We start from the raw sequence: 20,646 nt of genomic DNA on the forward strand, positions 1-20,646 counted from the left end.
TTATTAGATATTAATATATATAATTTTTTTATTTAGTATTTTAAAGAAAAAGTATATATCTATATTAGCTATATAATTAAGTCTAAATAATTAAAAATAAAAAAGTATTATTAATAATAATAAGAGTATAATTTTATAATAAAAAGATTTAATAGAGAAGAAAATATTAAATAATTTTATCTATCTTATAATTTTAAGATAAATAAAAAAAGAGAAAGAATAAGAGATAAGTATATTATTAGATAATAACTTAAAGTTATTAATTAGATTATTTAATATAATTAAATAATCTTATAAATAGAGATTACTTTTTATTTTTATAATAATTTAAAAGTTTTAATAAAGAGCTTATTAATTTCTATAAGCGAAAATAATATATATCGACTTTTATAATTATAAATTTTATTATATAATTAAGAAATATAAATATAGAGATTTTACGATATAGAACTATTCTTCTAAAATCGATTATAAAATATATTATTATTATTTCTCGCGTATATAAAATTATTAACTTATAATTTTTAGATTAAAAAAATATATAATTATATATAAACGAATTCTATAGTAAATATTCTTTTTATTTATTACTCTCTCTTTAATAAAAGTATATTAAAAATTATCTAGACTAATTAATTAAAATTCGATTTATTATCTTTATATATTTATTTTAATAAGATTAAGCGCGTAATATAAAGAAATTTAATAGTATAATAATTTAATATAAATAATAATAATTTTCTAGATTTATTAGACTCGGCTAAATAATAATTAAAGAATTATAATTATACGCTAAATAAATAAAAGTTAAATAAAGATAATAATAAGATAGAAAAGAGATCTTTTAAATAATAATTAATAACTATAATAATAAGATTTTAAATCGCTTTTTATTTTTATTATTAGAATATAAATACTTAAATATAAGAGCTTAAAAGAAGAGATTATAATAGATTTCGCTATCTATTAATTAGAAAGATATTTAGAATTTTATATTATAAATTTTTTTCTCTTATATTAAACGCTAATTCTTAGAGTTTATAAATTTTTTTAAGATAATTAAGAGATAATAGACTTATTAATATATTACTTAATAACTCTTTATTATTAATCTCTTAATTCTTTATAAAAGCTATTTTTTATACTTAATAATAGTAAAGCGATAACTTTATACTCTTAAGTTTTTAATTATTTACGCTATCTATCTTATAAGCTTTTTTAATATTTCTATTAAGAATTATAATTAATTTTAAGATATAATTCTTTTTAATTATAATATCTTTTTTTAGCGAGTACTTTTTATTTATAGATATATCTAGAAATAAATAATACTTCTTAATTAAGATTTATATCTTAAATATTTATATTTATTAGATATATATCTTATTTTCTTTAAATCTTTCTTCTTATTAGCTTTAATATTTCTATTAAATTTACTCTTATCTTTCTTTCTTAACTTTTTAATTTTTTCTTCTTTAATCTTATAAATAATATCTTAAATTCTTATTATTATATTAAATTCTTACTTCTAATTTAATTTATATTAAGTTTATTTATAACTATTATTTAACTTATAATACTATAAAATTTAAGAATTTAAGATCTTATTTTATACTTTTAATATATATATATAATTAATATTATCGCTTAAGACTCTTTATTAAAATAATTATTATTATATCTTAAGCGTTTCTTTACTTACTTATATTTAGTATATTTTCTCTCTCTTATATACGTAATAGATATAATTAATTTTATAATCTAGATCTCGAATCTTAGACTTTATATAGAGTTAAAATAATACTTTATAATTATTAAGTATAAATTTCTAATTCTTAATATTTAATTAAGATTTTAAGCGTACTTTTATAAATTAGAAAAAAATATTTATCGATTAATCTTTAATCTCGATATTTTTATTTTATTAAATATCTTTATAGATAAAGCTATTAACGATATAAGAATATAGAGATAATAAAGATTTTATACTCTTATAGATTATCTTAATAAGCTTTTATAGAAAAAATTTATATTTATAAATTATTCGAATTCTTATTTAATTTATAAACGCGTTTTATAATTTAATTATATTTTATTTATATTAAAAAATATAGATTAACACTAAGTATTATCTCTTTTTTAATAATCTTCTTATTAATAATAGAGATTATATTTAGATTCTTACTTTTAATCTAATTTATATTAAGATTATTTATAATTATTATTTAACTTATAATACTTTAAAATTTTCAAAAATTTAAGATTTTATTTTTTATATTAAAATTATTAGCTACGCGTTTTTTTAAATAAGAAATTCTTATTAATAAAGAGAATATAAAGAGATTATTATTAGAATAATAAATTTATATATTTTTCGATAATTAGAAAGATAATTAGAATTCTATTCTATATTAAGTATTTTAACTCTCTTCTATCTAAATAAAGTACTTTTAATTATCTTATTCTTATTTTTTATATACTCTCTCTTATTATATATTAATATATTATTTATATAAACTTTATATCTTTAATTATTAATATAACTCTTTTATTATAAATAGCGTAGAGATTATTAATTATATAATTTATTAATAAAATAATAACTTAATAGAAAGCTAATATATAATAAAATTTCGATATTAAAGTCGCTTTAATAGCTTCTTATAATATATTTAATATAGAAATCTAAATTTATATAATATAATAAGATAATAATATTATATTAATAATCTCTTATATTATATAGACGAAAGATCTTTTAAAAAGAAGTAAATTAATTAATTTCTAATATTTTTTAATCTCTTATAAAGTAATAGCTAAATTATTATTAATTATATATATATATTACTTAATAAAATATTATATTACTATACTTACTTTCTTACTTTTAATATTAATTTTTAATCTTTATAAATAAAGATCTTAAAATACTCTTTTTAATAGTCTTTATATCGAAAGCGCGAATAATTAAAGACTTATCTTATTCGATTTTTTTTCGTAATTATCTTTTTATAATTAGAAGACTTTAAAATTTTCTTTTAATTTAAAGTTCTAATATAAAGATTAAACGAGTAATTATTTAACTAATTATTTATATCGTTAAAAAGATTATTAAGATTTATATTATCTTTTAAATAAATTAACTTAATATATAAATTAATATCGCTATCTCTATATAATAATAATATAATAAAATTACTATTGAGATTAATAATTATTAATAATATATTATTATTAAATTAGATTAAAAATAAATAAGATAAAATAATTATAATATAAAATATTCAATAAAGAGAAAATATTTAAGATATTAAGAAAGAAAGAAAGAGAGAATTTCTATTTATAGTTTTAATATCTTAAAATCTATCTAGCGTTATATTAGCGAAGTCTATTAAATTTAATTTATTAAAATACGCTATATAATATAATAATTATATTTTTAATTATTATTATAATTATATTAATTAACTCTAAAGAAATTAATTTTTTAATTAGAAGATTTATATCTAGATATTTAATAACTATATATTAGAATATATTTACTTTAAATTTTAGATATAAATACCTTTACTTTTAAATAAGATAAAAAAGCTATAGATTTAAGATCGAATATTATTAAGAATTACTTACTATTTTCTATTATATTTTAACTATTTATAATTATTAATATACTTATTAATAAGAAAGATATATTATTATACTATATAAATTTAATCGCGATATTAATAATAATTCTAAAAATTAAAGTTATTAAATATAAGAATATTTATTAATAAGAAAGATATATTATTATTATATAAATTTAATCGCGATATTAATAATAATTATAAGAGAATTAAAGTTATTAAATATAGAAATACTCGCTAATAAGAAAGATATATTATTATTATATAAATTTAATCGCGATATTAATAATAATTATAAAAATTAAAGTTATTAAATATAGAAATACTCGCTAATAAAAAATATATATTATTATTATATAAATTTAATCGCGATATTAATAATAATTATAAAAATTAAAATTATTAAATATAGAAATACTCGCTAATAAGAAAGATATATTATTATTATATAAATTTAATCGCGATATTAATAATAATTATAAAAATTAAAGTTATTAAATATAGAAATACTCGCTAATAAGAAAGATATATTATTATTATATAAATTTAATCGCGATATTAATAATAATTATAGAATTAATTAAAGTTATTAAATATAAATATTTTTTAATAAAAAGATATATTATTATTATATAAATTTAATCGCGATATTAATAATAATTATAGAAATTAAAGCTATTAAATATAGAAATATAATCTTTAATTTAATATAGATTTTAGAATAAAAAGTCTCTTTTATTAAAGTAGTAATATTTTTATAAATATATATCTATATTTAAATTAATTTAAGAAGTTTTATTTTATAAATATAAAATATATAAAGTTATTAGATTAAGTATAATAGTTAAATATTATTAATTAAGCGTAATAAATAGAATAATAATTAGAATATCTTATTCTTAACTTAGAATAGTTTTTCTTTTATTTATTATATATTTTCTTTTTATAAAAACTACGTCTAGACTTTAATAATATTATATTATTATTTATAAATTTATATCTTATTATAATTATCTAAAAAGCTATATATCTTTTAATTATAAAGTAATTCTTTTTATATAAAATATATATAATTAAGTCGCTAGATATTAATTAATAATTTTCTTTATTTATAATTATTAAAGAGTAAGTTATATTATTAAAATTACTCGCTAATTTTATCTTTATAATTTCTTAAAGTACGTTTAATATAGAGAATTAAATTTAAAGCAAATTAATTAAATTTAAAGTTATATAAATTAAGATCTTCTTTATTATTTAAATAAATATAATTTAAAAAATAATTAAATTTATTAATCTTTATAATTCGCGAATTTTTTTTAATATATAGACTTTAAAGTCTAATTAGTAATAATATAATTAATATATATAATTAATTTACTATCTAATTTAAATATATATAATTAATATAATTATATACTTTTTTTTATTTATAATTATACTTTTTAAACTTCATATATAATCTTCTAATTTTTATCTTCGCGAAGTCTTATTTTTATTTTACTTTAATAATTTAATCGAGTTTAAATTAATAATTAATAAATTATTAAGAATTTTTTAAATTTTTATAATTATTAAGTTAATAACTTTAATAAATAATAATATTATATATTAATAAATTATAATTAATATTATAATTAATTATTATATTAAGAGATATAGCGCTATTAAATATATATTTACTTTATAAAAATAATATTATTAATTTAATTTAATTATAAAATATAAGAAAAATAATTTTATTTTTTTTAGATATAGATAATATTATAATAAATAAGTATATTATAATATAAATATTATAATAATAAAAAGAATTTTTAAAAAAGAAGAGAGTAAATTAGAAAAGAATAATATTAAATATTTATTATTAAATTAATTAATATTATATAATTAAAATCTTATTAAAATAAAATATTATTTAAAGATAAATTAAGTTTAAATATTAATTAGAAAGCTAATTAAAAAAAGAAGTTAATTTTTTTTTATTAATATATATTATAGAGCTATATATAAGCGCTTCTTTTTATATTTTAAATATACTTTAAATATTTATAGCTATATATATACGCTCTCTCTTATATTTTATATATTTTAATATTCTTTATATACGCGATATATTTATTAAAGATAATCTTATTAATTTAATTAATTTCTATTTAATCTTATATTTATTAATTATAAAAAAAGCTCTTTATTTTAATATTATAATTTTATTAATTTATTATTTTTAGATATTAAGTTATTTATAACTTATAATTAATTTATTTTTTTTTCTTTTCTTCTTCTATTCTAAAAATAGAAGAAGATATTATTTCTTTTTTATTTTCGCCTATAAGAAACTATTTATTATTTTTATAAGATTAAAGATATTAATTTAAAGACGAGGTTATTTAATTAAAAGCGAAGAATATAATATTTTAATATTTTAATACTTAAGTAAAAGATATTATAATATTATTTAAATAGAAAAGAATTATATTAATAAGAAAGATTTTAAAATTTAAAAATAATCTTAGCGCGATAAAAGATTTAATTTTTATATATAAAAGATTTAGATAATAATTAATTTAGTTAATTAAATTATTAAAGCTATTTAAATTAAATTTTAATTTTATATTAATATCTAATAAAATAAATTTAATAATTTTAAAATATTAATATATACTTTTATTAATATAATTAGTAATTAGAATATTAATTAAAAAAATATAATTCTTTAATTTTAATAATTAAAATAATATAATAATAAATAAGTATTAATATTAAAATAAATAAAGTATATATTATATTAAATAGAAAAGCGTTAATAGCTAGACTAATTAGAGTTTTAAATTAATAAAATTAAATATTAATTCTATATTAATATTATTATATATTTTTAAATATATAATTATTAATTATAATATTAATTAGAAAGAATTAATCTCTAATTTAAAATATTAAAAATAATATAGCGATATATTATTAAAGCGATATAAGTTTCTATTATAGCGAGAAGATAGAATTTATATATTAAATATTAATCTTATTTTATTTCTAATATTTTATTTATTTATATATCTCTTTTAATTTCTTTTTAAATATCTTAATTTTAAGATATTAATTAAATCTTTATTTAATATAAACTTAACTTTCTTAATTAATAATACTTAATATAAGATATTAATAAATATATTTTAATATAAAAATAATAATAAATCTTACTTTCTTTTTAATATTAATAAAAAATAATAATAAATATAATAATAAATAAAGATAAGATAAATTATATAGAATTAATCTAAATCTAATAGCGATTATTAATTTATTTATTAAAATTTAAAAATTAGAAAATTTTAGAAATAAATATAATTTAATAAATATATACTTATCGATTTTAAGAAGTTATATATTATTTATTATTATTATAATAAAATTCTAATTTATTTATTTCTAGATTATATAATAAGTAATATAATAGTATATATTAAGTTTAAAAAATATATTAAGAAATTTAATTTAAGTACTTTATAATAAATGAGTCTAATTAATAATTATAAAAATTAGATATATTTCTAAATTAGATAATATAAATTATTAATAAATAAAATAATAAATAAAATATCTAATTTATTATTTACTCTAGAAAAAGATAATATTAAAATTCTCTTATAATATTAGAAGATCAAAAGCTTATACGCGAAGACTTTTTAAAATAATTTTATCGCTAAATTATAAATATTAATATTTTATTTATAATTATTAATAATTTTAAAATATTATAACTTTTACGCTATCTTAACTTTAATATATAATTAAAATTAATATTTATTATAAAGAATTAATTAATAAAAAAAATTATAGAGCTAGAGATAAGATTATTAAAAAATTTATTAATTAATAATATTAAAATCTCTTTAATATTAAATTATTAATTATTTTATAATTATTAATTATTTATAATAATTTTAATTTTTTTATTAATATTAATTAATAATAATATAAGATTTTTATAGATTTTAAATATATCGAAGATAAATATATTAGCTAGAAACTTATAAGTATTATTAATTTAATTCTTATAAAATATAAGATTTAAATTTATATATTTAAATTTATAATTAATAACGTTAATAATAATAATATACTCTTTAAAAATTTAATTATTTATTTTTTTATTTTTATAATAAAAAACTCGCTTAATATTAAAGAATTTAAGTTTTTAAATTATTTATAATATATTTTTTATATAATATATATTATTTAATTAATTTTAAAAGAACTTCTAAATAATATTAAAATTATTTTAATAAATAAGAAATTTTAAAAAAATTAGAATAATAAAGAAGATAAGAATTAAGTTTAAATAAATATAATTAATCTATTAATAACTCTAATAAAAATATAATATTTCTTATTATTATTCTAATTATTATATTATTAATTATATTAAAATTTAAAAAATTATTATATATATTAATATTAGCGATTAGTGTAAAAAGAGATTTTTTATATTATAAATTAAATAACTTTAAAATAAAAATATTTTAATATTAGATAAATATTAATTTTCTAAAAAAAAGTAATATTATTAAAAACGCTCTTTTAAACTTTTTTAGAATATTAAAACTCATTAAAATTTAATTTATTAGATATTAATTCGCGCTCTACTTCTTTATATTAATATTATATACTTTTTAAAAAATAAATTAACTATTTATTTAAGATTAAATAATAAAAAATAATTATAAATAAAAATTATAATCTAGATATTTAAATAATTTTTAATTAATTTTTAATAGATTTAATATTTAATTTAACTTATTAGACTTTTTTATAAATTTATAAAATTAATAAATAAAGAAAAGAAGATTATAATTTATTATATTTTTAATATTTATAATTATTTATTTAATTATATAGATAAAAAGCTTAAAAAATTAAGAAAAAAAGAGTTTTTTAAAAAAAGAATTTTTTAAAGCTTTTAAAAACGACTTCATGAGAAATTAATTATCTATTATAATCGAATTTAATTAAATTTAAACTATCTATATAAATAAATTATACTTTTATATTTAAATTATAATAATATAAAATTAAAAAAATTAAATTAAAAGATTAATATTAAAAAGAAATTATAAGATAAAGATCTACTAAAAAGCGCTTAAAAAGATATTTTAAAATTATTAAAATATTAATATAAGTAGTTAATTATAAAGAGTTAAGCGAATAAATTAATCAAATAAAAACATATTTAATTAAACGATAAAATTTAAGATTAAGAATTTAAATAATAAGAATAAATATAATTAGTTTTAGTAATATAGATAAAATAATAAGTCTTCTAATTATTATTCTAATTATAATCTTATCTCTAATTTTTATAAAGCTTCTTTTAATAATTTAGCGAATCTCTTAATTTTAAAATAATAAAAGAAATTAAAGTTTAAATATATTATAATCACTTAAATAACTTATAATATTCTTTATTTTCTTATAGAGGCTATTATATATAAGCGATATTTTTTAATAATTAAAAGATATTATAATACTTAAAAGTATTATTTATTAGCGATATTTTATATTTTAATAATAATTCTTTATATAAAATATTAAGAAAATAAGTTTAAATAGATTAAATTTAATTTTAAAGAAGATCTTAATATATTAGATTAGATTAAAAGAGCTAATAATACTTTATATAAAAATTTAATTAATAATTATAATAATTATATTAATAAAGATAATAAGCTTATAAAAAGTATTTCGATAAATTTAATATTTATAAATTTATTAAGATATATTATTAATACTCTATAATATATAAAGAAATAATTAATAAGATTTATAATTAGAGAGAGTTAGTAATAATAGATTTAATTTTAAAAAAGAGATTTAAAATAATTTAAAAAGCGAATTTATTTATAAATAGTTAATAAGTTTAATTAGATAGAGATAGATTTAAGATATTTAAAAGAATTAAAATAAAGTAGAATAGAAGAGTAAAATAAGATTTAAGAAAAGAATAAATATAAAGTTTATTAAGCTTATCTAACGCGTTAAGATAAATATATAAATAAAGATAATTATAGAATTTTATTCTTATAATATTTAAAGATTTAAAATTTAGAATATTCTTTTATATTATAATTTTAAGAAGAAGAATAAAGACGCTTATAGTTTTAATTATTATTCTAATTATTATTATTAATAAAAAGATAAATAGCTATATTAAATTACTCTTTATATTCTCTCTCTCTTAATAAAGAAGAATAAATATATTCTATATATCTTAGTCGAATTATTCTATAAATATAGAAATTCTAATTAAAATATTTTATATATATATTATTTTATAATATAATATTATAGATATATTATATCGTAAGATATCTCGTTAAGATCTCGAATTTATATTAGAAAAATAATATAATATTCGACTCTATTTATATTATACTCGAATACGATATAATATTACTTAATATAAAATTTATAGATTATTTTATATACTTTAATAAATATATCATATTAAAAATATAATTTTAAATAAATAATTATATATATAATTAATAATAAATTTAAATTTTTAATTAGACTATCTAAGTTATTATAAATAAATAAATTAACATTTATAATTATTAAAATCTCTTCCCTTCGCGTCTTTCTTATTAAAAAATTAAATATATATTATTAATATATAGAATAACTTTTTTATCTATTAAATTTTAAAGATTTTTTTTACTTTATAAAACGAAATCTAAGCTTTAATAAAAAAAAAGAATTTTTAGTCTTATAATTATTAAAGCGTAAGAAAATTAAATATTATTTATTAAAGTTCGCTCGATAGCCGAATAGCTCTAATTAAAAAATAATAGATATATATTATTAATATATAGAATAACGTTTTTATTTTCCTTTAAGGTTTTTAAGATATTTTTTTAAATTATAAAATAAAATATAATTTTTAAATAAAAAAGAATTTCTAAATTTAGTCTTATAATTATTAAAGCGTAAGGAATTCAAATATCGCTTACTAAAGATCGCTTATTAAAGATCGCTTATTAAATTTACTCGATAGCTCTAATTAAAAATAATAATTATAAATTTAATTTATAAATCTTTACTCGTAAATATTAATATCTTATATCTTATTAGAGTATAATATAATAAATTAATATATTATATTATATTATATCTTTCTAATTAATAGATATTATCGATAACGATCTCGAGATATTATATATATTATTATTAATAACTAAAAGTATTAATATATTAATAATTCTTAATATTTCGAAGTCTTAAGAGATATTATTCTATATCTCTATAACTTTAAAAGTTATCGATTAATCAATAAGTTTAATAGTAAAGTTAGAGTTACTCGAGTATAGTATTAATTAATAATACGAGTATTATAAGTAATATATATCTCCTATATACGCTTTAAACTATTCTATACTATTAGAGCTAAATTTCTCGAATTACTAATTATTCTTTCTTTATATACTACGAGAATTATCTTCTTAGAGTATTCGAATTTATCGAATTAATTAATTTACGAGTAAAGGCCTATAAATTAAATTTATAACCATTTTTTTAAATTAGAGCTGTCGAGTAAATTTTGATAAGCGATCTTTAATAAGCGATATTTGAATTTCTTATCTTTAAATATCTATAAGACTAAATTTAGTAATTTTTTTTTTATTTAAAAGCTTATATTACGTTCTATAATTAAAAAAAAAAATCTTAGAATTTTAATATAAAATAAAAACGTTATTCTAAAATTAAATAATATATATCTTTTTTTTAATTAGAACTGTGAAGCTTAACTTTAATAAGCGAACTTTAATAAATAATATTTGAATTTCTTACGCTTTAATAATTATAAAAATCAAATTTTGAAATTTTTATTATTATTAAAAAGCGTAAGTTTCGAGCTATAATTTAAAAAAAAATTCTTAAAATTTTAATAGAAAATAGAAAAGTTGTTAAAGGGTTAAAAGTAGAGAGAGATTTTTAATAACTGTAAACGCTAATTTATTTATTCGCGATAACTTAGTCGATTTAATTAAAAAGCGTAGATCTAACGAATTAATAATTAACTATATATATAAATTTAAGATTTCCTAATTTAGTTCTATCTTATTCTTTATATATATATTAATAAGATAGTATTTTATTATAAAGTAATATCATATATAAAGTATAGTTCTAAATAATTATTTTAAAATAACTAGAGGTTTAGTTATATAAAGCTAATATTTCTAAGAGAGTATAAAGATTACTTAGTTATCTATATAGTTAATTAAGTATTTACTTTAATTATTATACTTCTATTACTACTATTTATTATTCTTATTTTTAATATCTTATTTAAGATTATATAAAGTCTCTTTATCGTAGTTTATATAGTAGATAAACTCGATATTTATAGAAATAATCTTATTTAAAACTACGCGTAAATCTTAAATATCTATCTTATTAAAAAGTATATCTTTTAAGTATATTTAATTATTAACTTAGATATCTAGAATATTCTTAATATATAGCTTATCGTCTTTAGATTTATTAATAATAAGATATAAATCGATCTTTTTAAAGATCTTAATAATAATATAAGATTACTTTATATATAACTCTTATTATATCTAATCTACTTACTATATAATTATAATTCTTTAATCTTTAATAGAGTATTTATCTTTCTCTTATTTATTTATATAATTACGAGTAAAGACCTATAAATTAAATTTATAATTATTTTTTTAATCGAGGCTGTCGAGTAAACTTTGATAAGCGATCTTTAATAAGCGATATCTGAATTTCTTATCTTTAAATATCTATAAGACTAAATTTAGTAATTCTTTTTTTATTTAAGTTAGCTATTATACTCTATAGTTTAAATAAAAAATTTTAAAATTTTAATAGAAAATAAAAAAGTTATTCTAAAATTAAATAATATATATCTATTTTTTTTTAATTAGAATTATTCGACTATCGAGCGAACTCTAATAAGCGATATTTAAATTCTTTACGCTTTAATAATTATAAGATTAAATTTTAAAATTCTTAAAAATTCGGAAAGCGTAGACTACGCTCTAAAATTTAAAATTTAAAATCTTAAAAAGTTAATAGAAAATAAAAAAGTTTTTCTATATATTAATAATATATACCTATTTTTTTAATAATTATAAACGCTAATTTATTTACTCGCGATATCTAATTAAAAAGCGTAGATCTAACGAATTAATAATTAATTATATATATAAATTTAAGATTTTCTAATTTAGCTCTATCTTATTCTATTATTTAATAATCATTTAGACTAAGATAATAAATTAGCGTAATTTTTCTCCGCGTCTTAATTACGCGACTTTTTTTATTCTTTATAATAACTTTATTATATTAAGTCTAATATAGTTAAAATTATTACTTTATCTACTTCTAATAAGAAAGAATTAGATTAGGCTATAAAATGTTAAAAAAGAGACGTCTAGATTAATATAAGAAAGAAGAGATTCGAATAGCGTAATATTCTTCTTTAAAGTATATCTCTATTATTAGAGTATTAGCTAATAAAAATTAAGTATCGTATAATTATTAGTTATCTTTTAAACGATATAGAAATTATTTTATATATCGTATTTAGTCTTATATAAATTACTACTATCTAAGATATACTTTATAAAAATATTAATTTATATATCTCTCTATAGAGTACTTTAGATTCTATCTAAAAGTCTATCGATATTCCGAAGCTAAAAATCTTCGTCGCTATTATAATCTATATGGGAATTTTTTATTTTTCTACTATTTATAATTATTAGAGAACTAATAAAATTACTTCGGTGGCTTTATTAATTACTAAAAATATAACTCGAAATCGCTATGTTCTTCTTCGGAAATTTATTTATTACTTAGACCCTATTAAAGAGAACTCTAGAACTATTAAAATAGATAGATATAAATAGTCTATATAATATAAAAAGCTTTAGTTATTTACGAGTAAGATACGAAGTAATTAAAAGAAGCTTTATACTTCGAGTTCTTATATCGTAATTAATAAATATATAGTTAAGAAGATAAGACGTATATACTATTCTATAATAGCTTTAGATAATTCTTTATAATAATATTAACTATATCTTATTTATATTTCTTAATACTTCGTTATTTATTATCTATTATAGTAGACGTACTTTAATATTATAATATATATAATAAATCTTTATTATAATATTAAGAGAATATTATCTATATAGAACTATTATAAGTATAGATTTTATAATAAAATAGAAAGATCGAAAGATTTTAATATATTAAGTCTAATTAGATTATAATATAAGTAAGATAATTAAAATCGTAATATTATCTTCTTCTTTAATTTAAAGCTTTAACGACGATTATTATATAGTAGATATCGATTTTATAAAAAGTATATCTAAGTATATACGAAGTAATATTCTTAAATATATTAACTTAATATTTCGTTATAGATTCGAGATTTTCTTATAAGTTAATATAGCTACTATAGATTAATAGCGCTAATAATAAAAATTATTTTAAAGATTTTTTAAAAGATAAATAGAAGTTAATAATCTCGAGATAATAATAATAAAAGTCTATTATTAGATACGAATATTTTATTATATTTATAAATAGTTATTAAAATAAATTTTTCTTAATCTTAAAATCTCTATATCTAATTTTATATATTAGATATTTTCTCTTATAGTTAAGAAATTATTTTTTATTTATCTAGTTTAAATAAAATTATTTCTTTAATATTATAGATTCTTTATTATTAATATCGATAAATAGCGGCGTAGACTTAATTTATTTTAATAATAAATTATTATTATTAAGATATAATAGTTATAGATAAAAGATATAATAGAAATTATTTATAAAAGTTAAGAGTTCTATAACTTATAAGCGAAATTATTTAAAACTTTATTAATTTTAAATAATTTGAAATTTTTATAATTTAATAGTTTATTAGAATATATAATTTTAATATTTTTTTTATTAAATAAAATTATATTTTTAACTCTAAATTTTAATATCGAGAGTTAATAATAATTAGCTTACTCTTTTTATAAAGCTTATAATTATCTAAATTAACTTCTTTAATAATTTTTTATAGTATTTATCTTTTTAATAAACTTATTAATTAATTTAATATCTCTTCTCGCTTTTAAATTAGCGAATTAATCTTAAAAAATAAAGAATTTTATTTTCGAGTAGAGAATATATTCTTTAATAAAAAGAAATAATAATATATCTAATAAGACGTTCTTATTGAAATTTCTTTCGAATTTTATTATTAATAATAAATTTATTTAATTATCTTAATTATAATTAATATAAATTTTAAAATATTACTTTAAAGTAGCGTTAGCGTTCTTTATTTATTTATTAATTTTAAAATAAAATATAATAAAAAGTTTAAATTTAATTTTAATTCTTTTATATAATCTTCTTTAGAAATATATTATAAATTAAATATCTTAATTTAAAATAATAATAAATAGATATTTTTTATAGCTATATAAATTTAATAAAGACTTAAATTACTATCTTTACTTTTAAGAAATCTAAAAGAATAAATTTCTTCTTCTTATTAAGTCTATTTATAATTATTATAATATATTAATAAAAGAGTTTATATCTAAGATAAATAGATAATAATATAATAAAGTTAATAAAAATATTTTATTAATACTATTTAAAAATAGAAAGAGATTTAAAAAGATCTTATTTACTCTCTTTATAAGTTTTAGATTTCTTATAAATATAGTAACTCTTAATATAATAAATAATAAAATTTATTATTCTTAGTTAATAATAGTATTTACTTAATTTATTATAAATTAATAATTTATTAATATAATCTTCGAGTAAAAAAATATAAATATCTCTAATAATCTTAATTTATAATTTAAGAATATCTAATATATATAATTTATTATTAATATATAATAAGTTATTATAAAGATAATAATTATCTAATTTTAATTTAAGATTATTCTTAATTATTTTAAATAATAACTTTCTCTATTTAAATATCTTTAATTAAATAATTTTTTAAATAATATTATTATAATTATAAGTATCTTTTATTAGTATATATAAAAGAATAAGATAGGGCTAAGCTTGAAAATCTTGAATTTATATATATAGTTAATTATTAATTCGAGGTTATTACGCCTTTTAGCTAGACTAACTAAGTTAGCCCGCTAATTCTCTTAAGCTCTCTTATTAAAAATTTATATATAGAAGTTTTACACTCTAAAATAATTAGCTCTCTACGAATACTATTACTTTATAATTTCGTAAATTATAGAGCTCGCTTTACGCTTTCTAACGCTATAAAAATAATGAAGTTTAATCTACTATTAGTAAATTAAATAAATATTTAAATATAATAGTTATAGTAGTTATACTAGACGCGTCCGAAATCGAATAATAATCCTTTCATCTATTTATTATTCTTTTATTATTCTATTAATTCTATTAATTCTACTAATTCTATTAATTCTATTAATATAAATATAATTATCTTCGATATTTCTCGCCTAATTAAAGCCTCTTACTAACGCCCTTAGACTATCTCTTAACGAATTCGCTATTACTAATAATCGAGGCCGTAAGCGAGCTTAATAGCTATCTACTACTACTTATAAACGCGTTAAAAGACTCTTAAAAAGAGCTCGAACGAATATATTCTCCTCTATATACTTCTTTTAAGTTAGCGATAGATGAGTTAAACTAATATTTAAATATTATAATTATATTAAACGCGTCTAGAATCGAATAATAATCCTTTCACCTATTTATATAATTATTCTTCTTTTACTATTCTATTAATTCTATTAATTCTATTAATTCTATTAATTCTATTAATATAAATATATTTACCCTCGATACTCTTATACTTAATTAAATAAGAGAAGAATCTATAATAGACGAATATAAAGAATACTACGGAGAATATTACGGAGATAGTTATTAGCAGTAGTAATATAATAGATCTACTCTCTACGATCTTATATTAATTTACTTAGCTAGTATAAGAGAAGTTACTATAGTAGACGAATACGAAGAATACTACGAAGAAACTAAGTGATAATAAGATTCTTAGTATTAAGAATAGGCTTAGCTCTTTAAGATCCCACGTTATATACTCTTTACGATTCTATATTAAATTATTACTTAGTAAGCGAAGAATACTACTATAACTTAGTCTATTATTTCTACTATATTAAGAAGTAAGAGAAGAAACTATAATAGGTAAATGCGAAGAATACTACGGAGAAATTAAGCGGTAATAAGACTATTATCGTTAAGAATACGGCTTAGCTCTTTAAGATCCCACGTTATATACTCTCTACGATTTTATATTAAATTATTACTTAGTAAGCGGAGAATACTACTATAACTTAGTCGTTTTATATTAAATTATTACTTAGTAAGCGGAGAATACTACTATAACTTAGTCTATTATCTCTACTATATTAAGAAGTAAGAGAAGAAACTATAATAGATAAATGCGGAGAATACTATAGAGAATACTACGGAGAAATTAAGCGGTAATAAGATCTCTAGTATTAAGAATACGGCTTAGCTCTTTAAGATCTCACGTTATATTAGTTATTTACTTAGTTAGCTACTTAGCTAGTTACTTAGTCTAATACTCTATAAGAGAAGAAGTAAGAGAAGAAACTATAATAGGTAAATGCGGAGAATACTACGGAGAAATTAAGCGGTAATAAGGTTCTTAGTATTAAGAACACGGCTTAGCTCTCCAAGATCCCACATTATATACTCTCCACGATTTTATATCAAATTATTACTTAGTAAGCGGAGAAAACTACTATAATTTAGTCTATTATCCCCACTATATTAAGAAGTAAGAGAAGGAATTATAATAGGTAAATGCGGAGAATACTGCGGAGAATACTATAGAGAATACTACGGAGAAATTAAGCGGTAATAAAGCTTTTAGTATTAAGAACACGACTTAGCTCTTCAAGATCCCACATTATATACTCTCTACGATTTTATATTAAATTATTACTTAGTAAGCGGAGAAAACTACTATAACTTAGTTTATTATTCTTACTACATTAAGAAGTAAGAGAAGGAACTATAATAGGTAAATGCGGAGAATACTACGGAGAACACTATAAAGAACACTGCGGAGAAATTAAGCGGCAACAAGGCTCTTAGCATCAAGAATACGGCTTAGCTCTCCAAGATCCCACGTTATATCAGTTATTTACTTAGTCAGCCACTCAGCTAGCCACTTAGTTTAATACTCTATAAGAGGAGAAGTAAGATAAGGAACTATAATATAGGCAAATGCGGAGAATACTACGGAGAAATTAAGCGGTAATAAGGTCACCATCGTCAAGAACACCGCTTAGCTCTTCAAGATCCCACGTTATATGCTCTCTACGATTTCACATTACATCATTACTTAGTAAGCGGAGAACACTACTATAACTTAGTTTATTATCCTCACTATATTAAGGAGTAAAAGGAGAAACTATAATAGATAAATGCGGAGAACACTACGAAGAATACTATAGAGAATACTACGGAGAAATTAAGCGGCAATAAGGCTATCATCGTCAAGATAGCTCTTTAAGATCCCACGTTATATGCTCTCTACGATTTTATATCAAATTATCACTTCGAAATAATACATATTTAAATGAATTGAAACCGTCCGATGTCTATAGCTATTTTATTATTCGAAAAATTTCACTGCGGTAGGAGATATTATGGAATTCACACTACTAATTAATACGTTATCTTTATTTCTTTTCGATATTTCGATACTTCTTACTATGAGAATATAACCTTTCTCTATTTTTTATAAGTAATTATTATACACCTTCCTAATTAGGCCTTAGCGCGCCTCTCTCCGCATATATATATCTATATACTATATAGATTAAATTAATTTTATAGTAGTAAAAGTAGGTTAAAAACGTATAGCAAGCGATTAGAGTTCGATTTGACTTAGGGCTAGGGCTAAAATTCGATTTGACTTAGAAAAATCTAACTTCATGAATTTAATTCATGGGCCTTTACTTGTTTAATATAATAATTTAGAAATATTAATAATAAAGATTTCTTTTAATTCTTCTAAGGACTTCTCTTAAAAAGTCTCTATTAAGATTCTTAATAATAATTTTTTATTAGACTTATTATTATTAATATTATCTTATTTATTAAATTAGTATATATAATAGAATAAGATAGAGCTAAATTAGAAAATCTTGAATTTATATATATAGCTAATTATTAATTTATTAGATCTACGCTTTTTAATTAGATATCGCGAGTAAATAAAATTAGCGTTCGTAACCATTAAAAATCTACAAAAATCTATATATAGAAGTCTTATTCTCTGAAATAACCAGCTCTCTATAAATACTATTTCTTTATAATTTAGTAAATTATAGAGCTTAATATACGCTTTCTAACGCTATAAAAATAATAAAGTTTAATCTACTATTAGTAAATTAAATAAATATTTAAATATAATAATTATAATAGTTATATTAGACGCGTTCGAAATCGAATAATAATCCTTTCATCTATTTATATAATTATTCTTCTTCTATAATTCTATTAATCCTACTAATTATAAATAAATTCGCCTTCGATACCCCCCGTCTAAATGTTACTAAGTATCTAAGGTACGTATTTCTTCCGCCCGTTTTTTAAACCCCTTATTAACATCCTTAGACTATCTCTCGACGAATCCGCTATTACTAGCAATCGAGGCAGCGAGCCTAACAGCTATCTACTACTACTCATAAACGCGTTAGAAAACCCTTAAAAAGAGCCCGAACGGATACGTCCTCTCCCTACATACTCCTCCCAAGCCAGCGATAGATAGGTTAAACTAATATTCAAATATTGTAGTCACACCAAACGCGTCCGAGATCGAATAATAATCCTTCCACCTATTTGTGTAACCATTCTTCTTCCACCATTCTATCAATTCTACGTACCCTCGCACTTAGTTAAATAAGAGGAGGATCTATAACAGGCGAATGCGGAGAATACTACGGAGAATATTGCGGAGACAGTCATCAACAGCAGTGATATAATAGGTCTACTCTCCACGGTCTCACACCAATCCACTCAGCCAGTACAAGAGAAGTCAATACAGCAGGCGAATGCGGAGAACACTGCGGAGAAACCAAGCGGCAACAAGGCCCCCAGCACCAAGAACACGGCTCAGCTCTCCAAGATCCCACGTCATATACTCTCCACGGTTCCACATCAAATCATCACTCAGCAAGCGGAGAACACCACTGCAACTTAGCCTATCATCCCCACTGCATTAAGGAGTAAGAGGAGGAACTACAACAGGCAAATGCGGAGAACACTGCGGAGAACACTATGGAGAACACTACGGAGAAACCAAGCGGCAACAAGGCCACCATCGTCAAGAACACGGCTCAGCTCTCCAAGATCCCACGTCAAATCATCACTCAGCAAGCGTCGTCAGCCAGTCACTTAGTCATCCACTCAGTCAGCCACTCAGCTAGCCACTCAGTCTGATACTCTACAAGAGAAGGAGCAAGAGGAGGAACTACAACAGGCTAATGCGGAGAATACTGCGGAGAACACTGCGGAGAAACCAAGCGGCAATAAGGCCACCATCGTCAAGAACACGGCTCAGCTCTCCAAGATCCCACGTCAAATCATCACTCAGCAAGCGGAGAACACCACTGCAACTTGGCCTATCATCCCCACTGCATTAATATGGTACATCACTACAATAACGTCACAAGAGGAGGATCTACTGCGACGATCACAGTCAATTAGGCCTCTGCAGGAGGGACATCGGACGATACATATTTGGACGAATTGAAACCGTCCGATGTCTACAGCTATCTCATTATTCGAAAGATTTCACTACGGCAGGAGATATTATGGGATTCACACCACTAATTAGCACGTTGTCTCCATTTCTTTCCGATATTTCGATACTTCTTGCCATAAGAACATAGCC

General features: G+C 17.7%; 1 protein-coding gene across 1 annotated transcript; it reads left to right on the forward strand.

Annotated features, from left to right (window-relative positions):
- Positions 1 to 20,030: 20,030 nt before the first annotated feature.
- Positions 20,031 to 20,505, forward strand: HO173_001722 (uncharacterized protein; the record flags this gene model as incomplete). The annotated part of the gene is made up of 2 exons (XM_037303659.1): positions 20,031 to 20,142; positions 20,204 to 20,505. 2 exons carry the CDS (start codon positions 20,031 to 20,033, stop codon positions 20,503 to 20,505), a joined length of 414 nt encoding a protein of 137 aa, XP_037169381.1.
- Between the last annotated feature and the right edge of the window lie 141 nt (positions 20,506 to 20,646).

The sequence above is a fragment of the Letharia columbiana genome, assembly GCF_014066305.1.
Source record: "Letharia columbiana isolate WasteWater2 chromosome Unknown Sc0000003_s0, whole genome shotgun sequence".
NCBI lineage: Eukaryota > Fungi > Ascomycota > Lecanoromycetes > Lecanorales > Parmeliaceae > Letharia > Letharia columbiana.